This window comes from Marmota monax, unplaced genomic scaffold (assembly GCF_021218885.2).
Source record: "Marmota monax isolate L192 unplaced genomic scaffold, Marmota_monax_Labrador192_F-V1.1 WCK01_AAM20220418_F8-fsc00171, whole genome shotgun sequence".
NCBI classification, from domain to species: Eukaryota; Metazoa; Chordata; class Mammalia; order Rodentia; family Sciuridae; genus Marmota; species Marmota monax.
This window is the reverse complement of record NW_026694658.1, coordinates 303453-323380: the sequence shown is the minus strand read 5'-3', so window position 1 is coordinate 323380 and position 19928 is coordinate 303453. Positions and strand designations below refer to the sequence as shown.

Sequence of the window (19928 nt, the reverse complement as noted above, 5' to 3'; positions counted from 1 at the left end):
GATGGAGGGGGTCTATGTATGAGAGACAGGTGAGAAAACTACACCTGACCCCCCTAGACTGAAGCGGAGGAGCTGGGAGGAGCGGCTGACCCCTGAGCCCTAGGGCGCGACCCGCCGCAACGCTAGGCCGGGAGACTCAGCGCGCACGCGCAGCGACGGACGCCCCGCGCGTCCTCCTCGGGCTCCCCCCGCCCATACCACTCCTCCCCCGCCCCGGGTTCACCCCCTCGGGAGAGGGCGACGGGGCGCAGGGAGCGTGCGCGCGGCCCGCCCCGGGCGCGGGCGGAGAGGAGAAGGAAGGGCGCGCGCGGCTCCCAGCCCGCAGAAGCCGGGAGCCGCGCAGGAGGACGGAGCGCCAGCAGCGAGCCGCGCCGAGCCGGTAGGGGGCCCTGAGGCCCGGGGGGTGGGGGCTGTGCGGGCGGGCGGTGCGGAACTTCGCGCCTACCGGGCCCGGGTCCTGGCGAGACTAGGGACCCGGGACTCGCTCGACCCTCGTCTCTGGAAACTTTGTGCCGGCGAACCTACCTTCTCCCGGGCGGTCTGGCGTCCTGGAGGCAGTGTGGAGTGGAGAGGGGGCCCGGAGCCCTCCGCCGCGCCCCCTCCTCCCGGGGCGTCGGCGCGCACCCCTGTTGCTCAGCAGCTGCCGCCGATGCGCCAGCCCAGGGACCCCGACCCTTTTCGCTATGCCACCAGCATCCTGGTCTGCTTCTCCCCTCTGACTCCTCTCGCCAGCCTCTCCATGGCCTTTCTACCTCCTCACCCCACCGTGAGCATCCACTTGCGGCGGATCTTCAGGAGCCGCGGAGGCTTTTTCCATCTTCCAAAGGTTTCTAGTGCATTGGTAGAAACAACTTGACTTTCAGCGATGCCAAGTATTCAACTTGAGTATTTTTCTGGTGTGCACGACACCAATAAATAGCTTTTAAAATTTCTCCTAAGTACCCTTGCTCCGGAGCGAAGTTGAGTTGTGTGAGGTGGGGGTGGGGGAAATGAGTGCTGTAGCCACCTTAAGTGGATTGTATAACTATATTTTATTTAGGTGGATGTTGCCAATGGTATCAGCCAGTGTTATGGTAACTGGGCATCCCGGAGGCAAGGGAAGGAGGAGTGACTTAAACATACAGTTTTACTGTGTAGGGATTTTTTTTTTTTTTTAACCACCTTGTACTTTCCACCCAGCAGGACCTTAAGGCATTTGGCATGTGTTAACTCGTTAGCTGTTCATTATAGTTTATAAGAGGAAGGTGGAGAGCATTACCTTCCCGTTTTACAAATGCAAAAACGGAGGCAAAGAGCAAACTTCTGATTCTTGACTGTCCTTAGAGGAATAATGGACCCTACGATTTAACCCAGAGTTTGCTGGAATTCCTCCCCCTAAGTAGCCACTCCGAAGTATAAATGGAACGTTGAAAAGTCTTCCCTTAAGATTGTACATTTCAGTGAAAAAAGAGGCCAGTGATTAGCAGCCCCGTGAATGCTACTGCTACAAAGTTAAGTGACATCTGACAAGTCACAACTTCTCTGTTAATTTCCTGCTCTTTAAATGAAGGGAGCATAAGTACTGTATTCTTTGTAAAGTTGTGTGTGTAGGCTCCATTCCCTGGAGCTGAGTTTGGTTATTGTTACTTGTAGACTCATAAAGGTCCCCAGTCTGGGCTCCCTTGAGAAACACAGGGAATGAGGCACTCGCAGAATGAATTACCACCTCTTCTTCGCCAGAGACATCTTGAGAATTCACATCAGGCTGGGTGAGAGCTGCGAATTGAGAATTCCCAGGAGGAGGCAGGAAGGAGCCCTACACAGGCGGCTTGACACATGGGCCCCATTCCTGCCTCCAGCTCTGACTCACCTTCTGACGCTTGGGGGAGGAGAGATAGCTGCTTGGTATTTTTGGCTTTCCCCCATAAAACAGGAGACAGTTTCCTTCATTTCAAGCCTTAACATCAGTGTAGAAGGTGCCCCTGTTGAGTTCTCTCTGAAATCTTTCATATTGGTTGACTGCAGGTATGAATTCTGTGATGTTCTTTAATAGAATGGCATATATATATGCGTGTGTGTGTGTATATATAATATCATTTAAAAAATTGGCCAGGTATACAAGTACAACAAATCCTTTAAGATCTTAGCATAAAAACTAACATTTTAAAAAGATGGGCATTAGGAAGGGAACTGTTTGATGGATTCTTTTACAATAGGGATTTTGTTCTAAGACAAGGGGGATTAAAAATATGTTTTTCCAATATCACAAGAAATGCTTTAATTATTCTCTGTGTAAAAACTGAAAGTTTACCAATAGGTTATAGCTTTCTTTTGGACATCTTTCTCAAAAGTAACTGCTGTGTCTGTCTATATTGGTTTGTGTTATCCTTCAGACTTTTCTCAGCATCTTCATAAATGTCTATTTGCACAAAGTGAATATCTAGCTGAAATTAATTATTTTACAGTTGTCTGGTTCTGTTTATAGAGATTTTATTTCAGTCCAGAATAAGCAGCGTGCTTTTTTTTTTTTTTAGTTCTAGATGGACACACTATATTTATTTATTTATTTTTATGTGGTGCTGAGGATCCAACCCAGCACCACATAAAAATGAATAAATAAATATAGGGCCTCACACCTGCGAGGCAACCGCTCTCCCACTGAGGTACCACCCCAGCCCCAAGCAGCATGCTTTTTAAGTACAACTGATTGTAAAGTTTTATTAACCCTGATGGCATGGTGGTATTTCTGAAGGCAGTAGGTAAATGATCTCTTTATAAACAACTTCAAAGTAATTGAATCATTATGATCCTTACTTTACTCTCAGATGCAAATGAAAACTTTCCCATAAAAAGAAATCTAAGACTAGGGTGTTCATCATTTCTTTGCTTAAAGGAGGCACAAAAGGTAGTGGAAGGCCGGGAGAGTTGCTAAAGCAACAAGGTGTAAACTTACAGAGCTAACATTTAAGGTGGTAGCTTTATTATTTATGAAAGCTTCAGAGGGTGAAGACAAAGGAAAGTGTTAATGGTTGTACAGTTCAAGTAGGTAATTTCAAGAAATGAGTTAAGTTCATATCAGCAGTTTATGCACTTATGTAGGAAATATTTTTTTAACTTTTACCATGCCAAAGGTACTGTGATGAATATCAGGGTAGAAGGCAAATAAGGTCCCTGGCATTATGAAGCTGATAGGCTCATAGTAACATTCAGAGAGGAAGTATTCTTTCCAGACTGGCCAGAGTTGTAATGGTTCTGAATTTCTGGAAATCAACATTATATTTATTTAATCTTTTAAATTGTGAATTATAACATGAAGAAGAAGGAGGTATAAAACAAATGGGTAAATTGATAAATTATTTTAAAGAAAACTCAAGTGTAACTAATCATCTTGCAAGTCCAGAAGCGTCCTCTCCCTGTTCTTTCCTAAGGACAATAGGTAACCTAGCCAGTGACTACCCTGGTTTTTATGAAAAAAAAATATCCTTTCTTTTCTATAGTTTTTGTCTTCTGAATAGCATAGTTGTTTTTGCTTGTTTTTCACCTCTATAAATAAAATCGAGTGAGTAGTCTTTTGGATTTTTTTCTTTTGGTTAATATATAATGCTGTAAAAAGTATATATATAATTGCTGCAGCATGCTCTTTTTAAAAATTCATCCACATTGTTGCCTGTGACTCTAACTCATTTATTTTTGTATGACCTCCCACCAATTGTCTATTATTGAGGGACATCTGGATTGTTTCTGATCTTGGGCAATTATGTCAGGTGTGCATATTTTTAGCTTTACTAATTGATGCTTTTTGCCCAAAGTAATTGTACCAATTTTCATTCTTGCATTGGTGTCTGCCTTGAATCTATAATCCAGTATATTTGCTGTTTAACCACAATATGCTTGCATACTTCTTAAATGAATAAATAAATGACACTTGTGTAGTCTGCAATACGTTTATATTTACTTCTGTTTAGTTACATAGTTTGGACTAACATACTGCCCAAACCCTAGAAGTGTTTTTCCATTGTGTTTGGTTGACAGATGCCCACTAGAATCCATCCATTGATTTTTTTTTTTTTTTTTAAGATAGATGACTAGTTATAGAAAATTGAACTACACAAAATGCAGACTGGAAATAAAAGTGTCTAGTACCTTGAAACCTTTTAAAGGTCTTGAGTGAATCCTACTTCTGGTGAATGCTTGCCTGAGCCCAGCTCTGAATATAGAACAGTGAGTGTATCGTGGGTGCAGGAGCTTGGGCCTATCCTTATTAAAAGTACCTTAGGACAGGGACTCACACATTGTGTGTATACACACATTCCCTACGGGGCAGGGGGGATAGATTATTAAATTCAGGTACTTGTCCCTTTCTTTTCCTATGAGCAGAATGTTATATACATCTGTAGGTTTTTACTAGTTGCTCTGGGGTAGGGGGAATGATGGAAGAGCCCAAAGGACCTGAGATTTATAGTTCATTTTTATTTCTTTTCTTTTCTGTGTTTATTTACATAGATCACAATTTTTTTGTTTACTAAAGTTTTTTTTCCCCAGATCTTCCAATCATAATGTAAAAAACCACATACATATAAATTGGAATTTTTTAAGAAAAGATGATGGGAGGTGGATTAAAAAGCATTGTTGGAACCTTTTAATTTGAGTGATAAAGGAAAAGATCCTGCTCGTGTGCTTTGATATCCCCTTGTCCTTCCAGGGGCTGCTCAGGTCACTGCCAGGGACCTGCTCAAGTCACTGCTGGGCATCCCATCCAGCACACCTGGACACATGGAATTCCTGCTCATAACTTAAACTGACAGAGCAACTTCTTATCCCCTTTGGTCAGCTTTTGCATTCCCCTTGCCTGTATTGAAGTCTCAAGACTTCAGTTGATAAAAGGGCTCTTTTGAAATTCATAGTTAACTACTGGGCTGGCTTCTGCCTTTGTCCAGTTTCATCATGGATGGTCCTGGCATGTTTTCTTTTTTACTTCTTAGGTCATTAAGTTTGTGTGTACATATGATAATACTCTTTTTGTTTGGTTTTGAGGTGCTGGGGATTGAACCCAGGACCTTGAGTATACTAGGCAAATGCTCTACTACTGAGCTATACACCCCAAGCACAAGAAAACTTTTTTTTTTTTTTAGGCAAAAAAAACTTTTTTGTTTGTTTGTTTGTTTTGTTTTATTTTGTTTTTGTTGGTGCTGGGGATTGAACCCAGAGCCTTGGGCATGCAAGGCAAGCACTCTACCAACTGAGCTATGTCCCCAGCTCTTTAGTTGTAGTTGGACACAATACCTTTACTTTATTTTTATGTGGTGCTGAGGATTGAACCCAGTTCGCTCCGCACATGCTAGGTGAGTGCTCTACTGCTGAGCCACAACCCCATCCTCAAGAATATTCTTTTTTTTTTTTTAACTAGAAAATTTTGTTCCCGTTGACTGGTAGAAATTTGTGTGGCCAAGAGAATGTGTGAAGTTCTGGCCTTTCTCAGTTGGAAGATGACCTTTCTGGAAGTTCACGAAAGCACTGGTGAAAAGAAAGGCAGGAAGAATACTGCAAATACACAAGTTACATACAAACTAGAAATAAAAAAAAAATTTTTTTTTTTTTAATCTTACTGTGGTTTGAACCCAGGGCCTCTCGTGTGCTAGGCAAGCACTCTAGTACTGAGCTGCCTCTCCATTAACTTTTTAAATATTATTTTGAGACAGAGTGTTGCCAAATTAGGTTGGTGTTGAATTTGTTATTCTCTTATCTCAGTGCTGTGGGCCCCCTTCCCCCTTAGTAGCTGGGACTATAGTTATATGTCACTGGTGCCCAGTGAAACCAAGATTTTTAATTAAGAATTTTGCTGATGTATCTGTTGGGGCATGCTAGTATCTTTGACAGATTTTTTTCACTAAACAACTTGTTATTCTATTCCCATATGAAGAGCACTTCCATGTGCAGGCCAGAGACTAGAAGCGGATTTGGATGGACAGCTGTTCCTAGTAGTTCATTTTCTTCTATTAAAAGTAATTTTGGAAGCCAGGCTTGGTGGATCGTGCCTGTGATCCCAGCAGCTTGGGAGACTGAGGAAAGAAGATCATAAATTCAAAGCCATCCTCACAATCGTGAGGCACTAAGCAACTTATGAGACTCTGTCTCTAAATAAAATACAAAACAGGGCTGGGGATGTGGCTCATTTGTCGAGTGCCCCTGAGTTCAATCCCTAGTACCAAAAAAAAAAAAAGAAAGAAAAGAAAAAAGAATAGTATTAATAATTAATAATTTTGGATCCTGGGACTGTTGCTCAGCTTGCCTAACATGTGCAAGACCCTTGGTTCAGTCCCTAGCACCACAAAAAAGATGGACAGGGATGGAGCTCTGGTAGAGCTCTTGGCTAACATATTGGAGATACTTAATATTATTTTTGGAGTGTTACATGCTAGAAATACAGAATCCTAGACCTTCGTCTCCCCCTCCCCAAATTCTGATTAATTAGATCCCGAGTGGAGTCTAGGAGTCTGCAGTCTAACAAGCAGGTGATTTTGATGTAGGGCATCTTAGCACCACACTTTGAGCAATACAGTTTACTATACCATGATGGTTTTATAATGTACTAATTTCAACCAGCTTTGGTAGCCTTCTTCTGTAAAAGGCCTCCTAATAAATATTTAGCTTCTGGGCCATGGCGGTTTTTGTTGCAGCTGCTTAACTCTGCCATTGTAGTCAGAAAGCAGCCGCAGTTAATATGTAACAAATGAGTGTGGCTATGTTCCAATAGAACATAATTCGTGAATGCTGAAATTTGAATTTCATGGAATTTTTATGTGCCAAAGTACTGTTCTTTTGATGTTTTTTCCCCAACCAACTAGAAAATGACTAAATGATTCTTAAATCATGAGTGATACAAAAACAAGTGGTGGACCCAGGCTATTCTTTAACATTTAATAATACAGTCTTCTAATGGGGCCTGTGTATATGTATTTTTAATTCTTTTTAGATATACATGACAGTAGAGTGTATTTTGACATATATACATGGAATATACCTTCCCATTCTTGTGGTTGTACATGATGTGGAGTTACACTGGTCGTGTATTCATATATAAACATAGGAAAGTTATGTCCGATTCATTCTACTGCCTTCCCTATTGCCATCCCTCTCCCTTCCCTTCATTCCCTTTGTCTAATCCATTGAATTTTTCTCCCTCATCTGTGTATATTATCTTTTTTACCTTTTTTTTTTTTGTCTTATTTTGTTAAGACATTATTTTTTCAGGAGATTGTTAAGGCCACTGGAATAATCGGGAGCCTCTGCCTTTTGACTCAAGTTCAGCTTAAAATTCAGTTCCTCCCTTTGCTATATGTTGGTTCAGATACCCAGTTGCCTTCAGAGGGCTACTGGTCTGTTGTCTCTCAGTATGAGAGGATGTGGGGCAAGAGACTTTATTTATTTTTGGTACTCAGTGTGGAACCCAAGGGCACTCTACTACTGATCTACATCCTCGCCCTTTTTATTTTATTTATTTTTGTTATTATTATTTGTTCTACTTGTACATGACAGCAGAATGCATTTCAATTCATCATACACAAATGGAATGCAACATTTCAATTTTCTGGTTGTACACAGTGTAGATGCACCATTTGTGCAATCATACATGTACCTAGGGTAATGATGTCCATATCATTCTGCCATCTTTCATACCCCCATAACCCCTCCCCACCCGCCCCTTTGCCCAATCCAAAGTTCCTCCATTCTTTCCATGCCCCCCACCCCCATCATAGATCAGCATCCACTAATCAGAGAAAACATTTGTCCTTTAGTTTTTTGGGATTGCCTTACTTCGCTTAGCATAATATTCTCCAATTCCATCCATTTACCTGCAAATGCCATAATTTTATTCTCTTTTAATGCTGAGTAATATTCCATTGTGTATATATACCAGTTTCTTTATCCATTCATCTATTGATGGACAGTAGTTTAGCTATAAACATTGGTGTGGCTGTATCGCTGTAGTATACTGATTTTTAAGTCCTTTGGGTATATTGATTGGGTTGTTTGGTTTTTTGGTATTTAGTCTTTTGAGTTCTTTATATATAATCGTGGAGATTAGTGCTCTGAGATGCATGTGTTAAAAATTTGCTCCCATACTGTAGGCTCTCTTTTTTCCTCAATGATTGTTTCCTTTGCTGAGAAGAAGCTTTTTAGTTTGAATCCATCCCATTTCTTGATTCTCAATTTTATTTCTTGCACTTTAGGAGTCTTGTTAAGGAAGTTGGGGCCTAATCTGACATGATGAAGATTTGGACCTACTTTTTCTTCTGTTAGGCGCAGGGTCTCTGGTCTAATTCCTAGGTCTTTGATCCATTTTAGTTGAGCTTTGTACATGGTGAGAGATGGAGGTTTAATTTCATTTTGCTACATATGGACTTCCGGTTTTCCCAGCACCATTTGTTGAAGAGGCTGTCCTTTTTCTCCAATGTATGTTTTTGGTGCCTTTGTCTCGTATAACTATATTCATGTGGGTTGGTATCTGTGTCTTCTATTCTGAGAAATGGTCTTGCTAAGTTGCTCAGGTTGACCTCTTAAGTTGCTATCCTCCTGCCTCAGCTTCTTGAGTTTTGGGGGATTATAGGCATGTGCCACCATACCTGGCAAGACTGCACTGTTTTTATCTCATCCTGCTCAGAAATTCTTATGGGTTTAATGCTTTTGATTTTTAAAGAAAAAATGGGAAATTAATGTATCAGTATTTCATATATGTTATTAATTTAGCATAAAATCACACACAAAAAAAGTAGAATTGGACCAGGTGCATGATGAAGAAGTGCTTGTAGGGAAATGGGTGAAATTCACTGCTGGAGTGTTGAGAATTTGATATGTCCTATGAGATATCAAAGGGTAAGGTGATCAAAGGGTGATTATTAACTCAGATCTTCTCCTATGAACTTAATTCTAATTGGCAAATTCCTTTTTTGTTTTCTTTAAAATAATGAACTTTCAAGAATTGAGATATTTTTAAAAAAATGTTTTTATTTATTTTTATGCAGTGCAAGCATCAAACCCAGTGCCTCACACATGCTAGGCAAGTAAGTGCTCCTTACAAAAATATCTGAGACCTTACAAAAGTATCTGCATTTTCTGGTCCTGCTTCTCGGAGGTCACTAATGACTTTGGCAATTTTTTTGCTGATTTGTGATTTTTTTTTAATTTTTTTTTTTTTAGGTACTTTGCCTCTCAGGATTCTGACTTATAAAAATCAAAGTTATCCAAGTGTCTATGATTCACTTTTAATTTTTACCTCTTACTCCTGTAAGATTTTAAAATACTATTTGTGTAAGTGGTTGCACAAATTGGTTTGTGGTTATCATTAAGCAAGGGTAATGTAAGTAATGTAATTGTAGACATTTGCAGGCATTTTCTTGGTTCAGTTTTATCAGATTTTTTTTTACTTAAAAATCATAGCACCAGCAGTTTAGGATTTTGGGAGATTAATTCCTAGATTATAGATAAAGCACAGACTGATCTTATGTTCTTTAATTCGTTTCTCTTTGCAATTTTTACTTGTTTTCCCCAAGGAAATGTACATTTCTGTAGTCTTTAGTTTGGTTGGTCTGTTGTGGTCAGGTTGTATGACTGATCAACCATGGACCGCTCATGGAAGGAGGGTTCTGGTCCCAGAGGGGCTACTAATTTTCTGTCTATAGAGTCTGGGAAAGCCTCTTAACCTCCATTTACCTCTGATACCTCATCTGGGAGTGAAGACAGCAGAATGATACTAATCTGGGAAAAGCTCAGCAGGCTCATGTGGCTTAAAAAGGGCAGGTGCTCTAGCTTGCTTCAGGAAGTTCCTTGAGATAGTGAGGTAGATGAATGAGTGGCACTGGTCACTTTACTATGTATACAGTGACTTGGGATCTTGTTCTGTAGGTTTTGGGATGGTCCCTGAAGTTCTTTCTATCAGTGCTATTAGGCCTTTGGTCACCTCTTTTGAGTAGTGCAGACAGAAATGGATTGGAGAAAGCCTGATAATCTAAAGACACCTATGGTTTGAGTGTCTCTCCTAGAGGTTCATGTGCTGGAGGGTTGGTCCTTAGTGTGGTACTGTTGAAGCGGTGGAGTCTTTGAGAGGTTGGGTCTATTGCAAGGTAATTGGGTCATGAGGGCATTGCCCTGGGAAGGATTAGGGATTAATGCTGGTCTTGGAGTGAATTCTCATGAGAGCAAATTTTATAAAAAGCAACACTTGACCCTTCCTGGTGTCTAGCTTCCTGTTTTGCCATGTGATTTCTCCCCCTCTCCAGTGCTTCCACCATGAGATGCCATTGTCATGTTGTCATATAGCCCCAGGAGCCCTCAACAGAGGCTGAACAGATGGAGCTGCCTAATATTGGACTTTTTGTCCTCCAAATCTGTAAGCTAAATAAATCTTTTCTGGGGAATGGGGAGAGATATGAAGAGAATGTTTTGGGATTGAATGCAGGGCCTCTTGCATGCTAGACAAGAGTTCTGCCACTGAGATAATACCCCCAGTCACCCCTGCTCCTTTTTTTTCAGTACTAGGGATTAAACTGAGGGTCTCATGAATGCTATGCAAGTGCTGTACTACTTAGTACATTCCCAGCCTATTTTGAGACAGTCTCACTAAGTTGCCCAGGTTGGCCTCAAACTTGCCATCTTCCTGCCTCAGCCTCCAGGTAGCTGGGATTATAGTCACCTGCCACTGTGCATGGTGCACCATCTCTTTAAGATAATCAAATCTAGCAGTGTTATATCTTGTTACTTTTATGTTCCCTGTTCTACTTTGTGTTGCTGTGTAACATAATCCCAGAACTCAGTGGTATAAAATAACTATCTGTATTATGCTCACAGATCCTATAGGTCAGGAATTTGAACCTTATAGGGTGGGGACAGTTCGGTGGCTGGCCGCTTGAATGTCAGTGAAGTGTCTTTACTCACATATATCTTGGCTATCACCAGGGCTATTGATTGGATCACCCACATGGCTTTTCCATGCATAGCTCTGTTGAGCTAATTTGGTTTTCCTCACAGCATGGCAGTTGAGTTGCAAAAGCAGATCTCAAGAGAACAAGGTAGAAAGAAGTATGTGGCATGTTAGTAAGCATCATTTCTACTGTTTTCTTTGGGCTCAGGCAGTTGGGAAGGTTTCTCCAGGTTCAAGGGCAGGAGATACCATCTAACATTGGATAGGTGGAATGTCAAGATTATACTGTAAGAACTTCATGTAGGGCAGGGCATGGAGGTACACGCCTGTAATCCCAGTGACTTGGACTTGTCAAGTGGAAGGAAGCAGGAGGATTGCAAGTTTGAGGATAGCCTCAGCAATTTAGTGAGACCTCAGGCAACTTAGCAAGACCCTGTCTTAGAATAAAAAATAAATAAGTAAAAGGGACTGGAAATGTAGTTTAGTGGTAAAGCACCCCTGGTTGTAATCCTGAGGACCAATAAAATGTCTTGTAGGATGGGTATTGTGTCCATCTCGGCAAATGCATTTTGCAGCAGTCTGCAACAACATTTAGTATTGAACACTGCACGGATTCAGCAAACACTGTTGTATGGGTGAGTGATGAGTAATTTAAACATTTAGTTGGGCAAGGAACAAATTTAAAATTGCAATTCCAGATGTGGTACTCAAATGAATATGTGTACCTTCATCTTTAATAGTTATTGATAGTGTCTTTGCCATCCTCATTCTGTTCCAACATGGAAGATACATGAATTTATCATGTGGAACTAAGTTCTTAAAATCACTGCCTTGGCATGTTTTTTTTTTGTTTTGTTTTGTTTTTTCCTTTCTCCTGTGCTCATGATGTGGCCAGCTTGTCTCTTCCTTTGGACTGTGGCATGTTCCACATCCATCAGCTGGCTGGTATCTTACAATGATGGGCTTTTGTTAAGTTTAGCAAGTGTCATGTTAAGGGGTTAGAGTCCACTTGTGGTCATTGAGATGGGCAGGTTGGTCACCACTGCATAGGCAGTTGCTTGGTAGCTATGTGTCACACTGGGGGAGGATGTGGCTAAACAAAAATGGTACTCTTCAGTCTTTAGCTTTATGTGTATGATGTGTATTTAACTTCATGTCCAAACACTAACATATCAGTTAATTAATCTGATGGGTGGCCTTGTCTTCAAATATAAGATGTTGTGCTGCTTCAGCCAACCGCTGAGGCTTTTCAGGTGTCTGAGGACAACTGGTGAATATCTTTTACTTCATTTTACTTGGACATGAATATTAGTCAATATTTGTTTGACTTTTTTTTTTTTCCTATATTTTTTAGTTGTAAATTGATCATTTATTTATTTATATGCGGTGCTGAGGATAGAACCCAGAGCCTCACACATGCCAGGCAAGTGCTTTACCACTGAGCCACAACTCCAGCCCCTGAATTTTATTCTTAATGTTCTATCAGAAAGTTACTTTTCTTTAATGAACGATTGCCACATTGTGATTTTATTTTTATTTTATAAGAGTGAATATCTTAACTCTTCCCCCAGTGGAATACATTTCTGATTTAATAATGACAGTGAATTAAAAAGTAATGTTATGACAGTACAGGCTAAAATGTTTCTTTTTAAAAAAGAATGACTTCAAGGTGTTTGTTTATTTTTTTATGCATGCCATATTGGAAGCTGAAGCAGGGGTGCTGTACCACTAAGCTACATCCTAAGTCCTTTTTATTTTTGAGACAGGGTCTTGCAAAGTTGCCCAGACTGACCTTGAACTTGTGATCCTCCTGCCTCAGCCTTCTGAGTAGCTGGGGTTACAGATGTGTGCCACCATGCAGTTTGTTTTTTTAAAAAAGAATTATGCATTAAGGGAAGGAGAAAATGTGATTTCGTGAGCTTTTCTCAGTATAAAATAGTGACGGTGTAAACCTCTAGTATTCTGACCCTCTGAAATTCCTAAAGCCAAAAATATTTTAGATAATTTTATATTCTCTGGCACCATTGTGACCATTTTCTGCTTGTTCAACATGAGAAGAGAAAGCAGTAAGTAGAATTTTAATTCTTTAACTGCTGATTCTAGTGGTGGTTATCTAGAGAAAGAGAAGGAAAAGTAGCCCCTGATGGCACTGGGGTGGATGCTGTGAATAGGCTGGGACCCCAGATAGCACTTCCCAGAGGCACCATCAGTGTGGATGCTGGTGCTAACCTCAGGACTGGTGCTCTTGTACCAAAGAGAGCAAGCAGCTGGTAGGTTATGGATTATTGAGATTATAGGTGGCTGGGCAGATACTAATTCTATACTTTGGTTAGCATTTAATGCTTGATGCTTATTATTCTAAGAGTTCAGCATCATTTTTAAAAAAGTATTTTTTAATTATAAACAGACACAGTAACTTTATTTTATTTATTTATGTGGTGCTGAGGATTGAACTCAGTGCCTCACACGTGCCAGGCAAGTACTCTACCACTGAGTCACAATACCAGTCCTCAGCATCATTTTGACAAGACATTTCTTATAGCTTGTTAGAAAAAAAATCCAAAAAGCAATAATTAAAAATCCCCCTAACCTTCTGGGGTTGGTGTAGGACAGCTCTTCCTTTCTGTGTTTAATACTACCTCACCTCCATCCTCCTGGCTAGGAAAGCATTTTTCCCTCCAAGAAGTGAATGCAGTTGAACACCTTGGAGCTGCATGGATGTTCTGTGTCCTCTGACCACCCTCATCCCAGACACCATTGTGCTGTAGCACGAGTGTCATGTTCTCTCAGAGCACCATGCCATCTTTTATCTCTCAGATATGGGCCAGACTCTCCTAGTAGATCTCCTTTCTGTCTTCTGGTACACATTTACTAAGTTGATTTTGATGCAACTGTGATGTAATACCCATGGGTTTTTTTAAAGAAATTTCTTTATGATCAAGTTCTGCTAATCTTAGAAATGGACCAAACTAGGGCTTCTTGTTGTGACCATCCTGGGACTGTTCCTGGACTCCTCCTCTGCTGTGAGGAAGTCTGTCTGTGACCAAAAGGTGGCTGTGGCAGCTCTCTATTTTGGACACTAGATAAAACTGGAACACCTCCGCCCATCTGGGCCTAGTCTTTTTTCTGTAAATAGCATTTAAACATGTTCTTAGGCAGGTACAAGACCCCTCTGTGGCACTGCAGGTGCTGACTGGTGGTGTTAGAACCCTGCAAGCCGGGTAATGAGGGCACAGCTGCCCCACACCATCCACAGAGAAGACCTGTGGTCTAGAGCTAGAAACTGAGCACCTTGGATCTTTTCCTGTCTTTTTAAAAGCTTGTCTTCTCCAAGTTGCAGTCATCTTGCTGTTTCTCACCTGGTATTGTCCAGTCTGTAAAGGGGGTCAAGAGGATCTGTCAGAGGAGCATCTGTAGTATCTGCCCTCTGAGTGCTCTCTGGCAGAAGTTGTTTTTCTGAAACTGTGGACCAGCTTTGGCATTTTAAGCAGATTTGTTGGCACCAGATTGACTAGCAGCAGCAGGGATGGAGCATCTTGTCTGTCTCACTTGGATTCTGCCCTAAGGACTCACAGTCTGTTTTCCCTGCAGCACCAAATACCCTATCACTGTTCAACGAATGAGGTAACTGAAGCAGCCAGGCTTCCAGCCCTCCATTGCCCAGCCATGGTCCCTCATGAAGCCCTTTCTGCGGAAAAGGCCAGTGAGCCTGGGCACCCAGCTCAGGAGGGCAGATGACTTCCAGTCGGTATAATTATCTGGGAGGACACAGAACCAAGTCCTTCCTAATTAGAAAACCAAATAACCTACTTGAATATTTGATTAGCATCTTCCAGATTTTCTTCAGTGAGGAGAGAGTCCCCAGCAGTTTGAAGGCCTAATTTTGTGTTTGTTACCACAGTGACTTTGCTTTTTAAACTGCCAGGAAAGAGTGTTCTGCTGTAGGGAAGCATGTACTCACCTAAGTTACTGTCCTGTTCATGTTTTACACCGAACACACCTTTCCTTATGTGACTACCTCCTTGTGCCTCCTCATGATGCAGTTTTACCTGCAGCCCTGGTTGTACCCCTGTGCATGAATTAGTCATCTGGTGAGGGCCCCCCACAGAGGGGTGTAACCTTGGGTGAGCCAGCACTGATACTAGGAGCTGTCAGATACAGCACTCTTATGCCTCAGTCTTGAATAGGGGATCTTGCAGCGCCCCACCCCAGCTACTTCTGCAGTTGTTCTCAGTGTGTGTCACTAGCCAGTAGCTTCAGCATTACCTGGGTATTGCAGATTCTTGAGCCCCACTCTGGATGTACTGGATCAGATTGGGGCAGGGCCCAGTGATCCATGTTTTAACAAGCCCTCCAGGTGATTTTGATAGTTTGAAGACTGCATTATAATGATATAACCATGTTTTGATATTTTTTTTTTAAATCTTTGGGGCCTAATGTGTGCTAGTAAGCACACTACTGCTGAGCTAAGCTCCAGCCCTTCAGGTTTTCTTTTAACCTATTGTTTTTTTGAGGCGGGATCTAGAGTCTAGAAAATGCAAACTGTAGTAACAAATAACTGATCAAAAGTTGCTTGAAAATGAGGGAAAGGGTAAGGGAGTGAATTATAAAGGAATATGAACTTGGGGGGGATTGTTTTGAGGTCACAGTGTCTTGAGTATATCTATATGTCAAAACTCAGCAAGTTGATTAAATCACACAGCTGTCTGTTATTTACACCTCCACAATGTTATAAAAAAATTTAAAGTGATACTTACCTGGGAAAGGCAAGGGACCAAGTGAGAAGAACACATTTTTTATGATGTTCACAGGTTCTCATCATATTGTTACATAAATGAGTAAAATAAGAAGGCTAACATGAAAACAAAATGGAATTTGCTCTCCTGAACACCATCATTGCTTGCAGCTGGCATTGGTGGCTAAAGCCCTGCTGCCTGTGAAACTGTCCTCAGTGCCGTGTTCAAAGACAACACTCCTGGCCATTCCCCTCCTCCCCCATCTTAGATCTCCCTGTATTGTCCTCCACTGTTAGTCACATGTCTGCTCATCTTTCCTTGCATCTTGCATAGCCTTTCTGCCTGATGTGGTATCCGGCCCAGATCCTCACTCTCCTGGGTTAGTTGAGGGTACCAGGAAGAAACTGGATCAATTTTGCATCTTTTACAGACCTAGTGAAAGGGGCATTCTGCAGTGTTTTACATTTCATTGATATGGTCTCTGAATTATTGTATTAAACATTTATACACCACGGTTACTAATAAAAAGCTGAGACTTAGGTTGACTTTTTCTTTTTTTTTTTTGTACTGGGGATTGAACCCAGGGGTCATTTACTGCTGAGTTACATTCCCAGCTCATATGTTGAGACAGTCTTGCTATTTGCTGAGGCTGATGTCAAACTTGTGATCCTCCTGTCTCAGCCTTCCAAGCAGCTGGGATTATAGGCTTGCACCATTGCACCTGGCTTTAGATTGATATTTCTTAGCAGTGCATTCTTTGGATGCAATATTTAGGAGGACTTCTGCTTCCTAAATTTATTCCAGTCAAACTAGATTTAGTAGTAAAAACCCAGGGGGAATTTTTCCCCCTCAATATGGGGATTGAACCCAAGACCTCACGCATACTAAGCTAACCCTTTACCACTGAGCTCCATTCCTAGCCCCAGGGGAAATTCTGTGAACTTCCTGACAGGCTGTGTCCTTGCTTCCTTGTCTTCCTGCAGATCTGAATTTTATCCACTGTAATCAGCACTGCTCACCTAAGAATTTCTGGATCCAGACCAAGGGCTCCAGCATTCACAGGATTCTGCAGCAAGTGAGTGGCCGCAGCATTACCTCTGTAGAACCTGGGGATGCTTTTGTCATATTGAGCACTATAGTCTTCCTGTGGTATCTAGGTGTGCATGATATACTTCCCAGTGGGCAGACTATAAAGCATTGTGACTTTGCAATGAGAGAAACTGATAAATCCAAAATCTCAAGAAACTAATAGTTTTCTTTTCTGTGATTATTAATACTCTTTATAGTAAGCATGTACTCATGAGAGTGAACTATATTAATTTTAGTTCCAATATATTTGAAGCCAATAGGATTCACTTGAGAGCTTAGAATTGGCCGAGGAAGGTAGTTACCATTTAGCTCTACCCAGGATCAGGTCAGGTCAGGTCAGACGCCCATTTAATTTATAGGAATGAACTTTTAATTTTAAGACCATGGCCTTCAGATTGCCTAGGATTATTTCCATGGAAATGCCACAGCACATTATCCAAATTTAATTGGGTTTCCAATGTGTTCATGTGTCACAAATATGATAGGAAATAGTTGTTTTTAATAATAAAGGAATGAGGTGATCTGGCTTTTCTGTTTTGATCCAATTCAGTATCTTTTTAGTCTATAAAGGTGGATCACTAAATACTTAATCTAATGTGAGGTCCATTTTTGCTTTTGTAAGATCTCTGGGTCTGGAATTAGATTTAGGAAAATACAGCCACCATAGCTGCGGGAGTAGGCAAAGTATGAGAACATGACTATCGGGAGATGAAAATTTCTGATTTCTAATCAACGTGGAATGCGATTCCCTTTAGTAGGGGCAGGGCCCTGCAAGATGGTTCTTCAGGAACTAGTTGGGCCTGTTTCTTCTGTCTTTAACTTTTCTGAAAATAGGATGACTAGTTCCACTTAGAGCTGAGTTTTATGTTGATTTTACATATTGGGGTCTTAGGCTACCTGTTAATCAATAGAAAATGATTTTTCTTCATTCTATTATAGAAAATAATTATTTCTCACCCTTTCCCCTTCCTACTTCACGAAACACTGCAGAAGGCTGTGATACATCAATAGCTTTTGAAGTACTGACAGATACCTGTATTTTGCAGGAAGGATATTGTGACTTAGGATTCCCTGGTGGAAGACAACCACACACTCTGGTCTTACCCCAACGATGCAAGTGTGACTGCTGGCATCTTCATGAGCTCCAGAGGTCACAGCACACTACCACGGACTCTCATGGCTCCTCGGATGATTTCCGAGGGAGATGTAGGAGGCATTGCTCAAATCACCTCCTCTCTCTTCCTGGGCAGAGGCAGTGTGGCCTCCAACCGGCACCTCCTCCAGGCTCGTGGCATCACCTGCATTGTTAATGCTACCATTGAGATCCCCAATTTCAACTGGCCCCAATTTGAATACGTCAAAGTGCCTCTGGCTGACATGCCTCATGCCCCCATTGGACTGTACTTTGACACTGTGGCTGACAAGATCCACAGTGTGAGCAGGAAGCATGGGGCTACCTTGGTGCACTGTGCTGCAGGGGTGAGCCGCTCGGCCACTCTCTGCATTGCCTACCTGATGAAGTTCCACAATGTGTGCCTGCTGGAGGCGTACAACTGGGTGAAAGCCCGGAGGCCTGTCATCCGGCCCAACGTGGGCTTCTGGAGGCAGCTGATAGACTACGAGCGACAGCTCTTTGGGAAGTCTACGGTTAAGATGGTACAGACACCTTACGGCATAGTTCCAGACGTTTACGAGAAAGAGTCCCGACACCTGATGCCTTACTGGGGGATTTAATGCCACCAAAGCCTGCATCGGCAGCCCCCGAGCAGTACCAGCGTCTGCTACACACTGTCTGCTCCCCTCTTCATCTTTCTTTTCAAATTGTTGACTTTTGGTTCCCCCTTAAAAGAATTTTTAAATTGGGTGTGAAGTTTATTTTAAGAGAGAGGGAGGGGTCATAGGGGAATGCATTTGTTGCTAGTAACATTTTTAAAACTAGCATTTTGAAATAGTGTTTATGAAAATCTTTAACTGGCTTTTAATCATTTTTAACAATTTGAACAGTTTAATAAGCTGTTTGGTTCTGCTTTTGGCACCGTGGCAGGTGCAGGAACAACTCAGTGCAAACATCACTGTGGGTCCTGACCAACCCTTTAAACAGGCTTTGCCCATGGCTGCCCACCAAACAGATGCTTAGAGAAGACTGATACCAGCTTCAGTCTCTACTGGATTAGCTCTCTTTCCTTTCTCATTATTTAGTGACTCTGTAAGTTAAAATAACACTAACCTTTATTATTTAGTTGATAACTACAATGAAATCTGCTGCAAAAACCCTCTTGAAATCAATGTGCCCAGGATTATATTAGCATTATTTTTAATAAATATATCTGCTTAACAGAACTTTTACTAATTTGGGGGTGTGTATGTATGTGCATGTGTTGACAGTGGAAGATGATATCCAATAACTGCTAACCTATGGCTCTAATGACAACTATGAACACTGCTTGAAATAGACCTCCCAGTCATGTCAGTGTTACACATCCTTGTGGAAGGCAGACATTAATATTCATGTTGGAACAGTGGAAGGTTTTTGTACTAGGGATTTACCTAGGATGCTTTACCTTTGGGTCAACCTAAATTACTTAGGGCCTAAGTTGCTGAGGCTAGCCTCAAACTGTGTTCCTCCTGCCTCAGCCTCTCAAGTCATGGCTAGAGTGTTATGTTCTGATAAATGATATGGTTTTCTCTTTTCTCTTGGTATATGGAATGCACCAAAGTATCGAGTCCTTCATCAAAGAAATCAGTTTTGTTTTGTTTTTTTCCCCGGTACCCAGGATTGAACTCGGGGGCATCTGACCTGACCTAAGCCACATCACCAGCCCTTTTTTTTTTTTTTTTTTGTGTGTGTGTGTGTGTGTGTGTGTGAATGGACCTTTATTTTGTGGTGCTGAGAATTGAACCCAGTGCCTCACACATGCTAGGTAAGCACTCTACCACTGAGCCACATCCCCAGCCCTATTGTATTTTATTTAAAGACAGGGTCTCACCGAGTTCTTTAGTCCTCACTTTTGCTGAGGCTGGCTTTGAACTCATGATCCTGTCTTAACTTCCTTAGCCACTGGTGTTACAGGTGTGCATCACCATGCCCAGCTAAAGAAATCAGTTCTTAACAGTCAAGCAGACACATACCTTCTGTTAACACAAAAATGCTCTAAACCAAACCTTAAGTATAAATGATAAACAAATAATGGCCTCCTTTAACCTTA

At 41.5% G+C, this 19928-nt stretch overlaps 1 protein-coding gene across 2 annotated transcripts; it reads left to right on the top strand.

Moving 5' to 3' along the window:
* Positions 1 to 251: 251 nt before the first annotated feature.
* On the top strand, positions 252 to 19062 carry Dusp14 (dual specificity phosphatase 14). Of its 2 annotated transcripts, none has more exons than XM_046423275.2 (3): positions 252 to 379; positions 16617 to 16708; positions 17769 to 19062. In XM_046423275.2, exon 3 carries the CDS (start codon positions 17860 to 17862, stop codon positions 18454 to 18456), a length of 597 nt encoding a protein of 198 aa, XP_046279231.1. In that variant the 5' UTR covers positions 252 to 379; positions 16617 to 16708; positions 17769 to 17859; the 3' UTR covers positions 18457 to 19062. The 2 variants fall into 2 exon arrangements, with proteins under 2 accessions (XP_046279231.1, XP_046279233.1); XM_046423277.2 differs by lacking the exon at positions 252 to 379 and adding an exon at positions 1183 to 2004.
* The last annotated feature ends 866 nt before the right edge of the window (positions 19063 to 19928 follow it).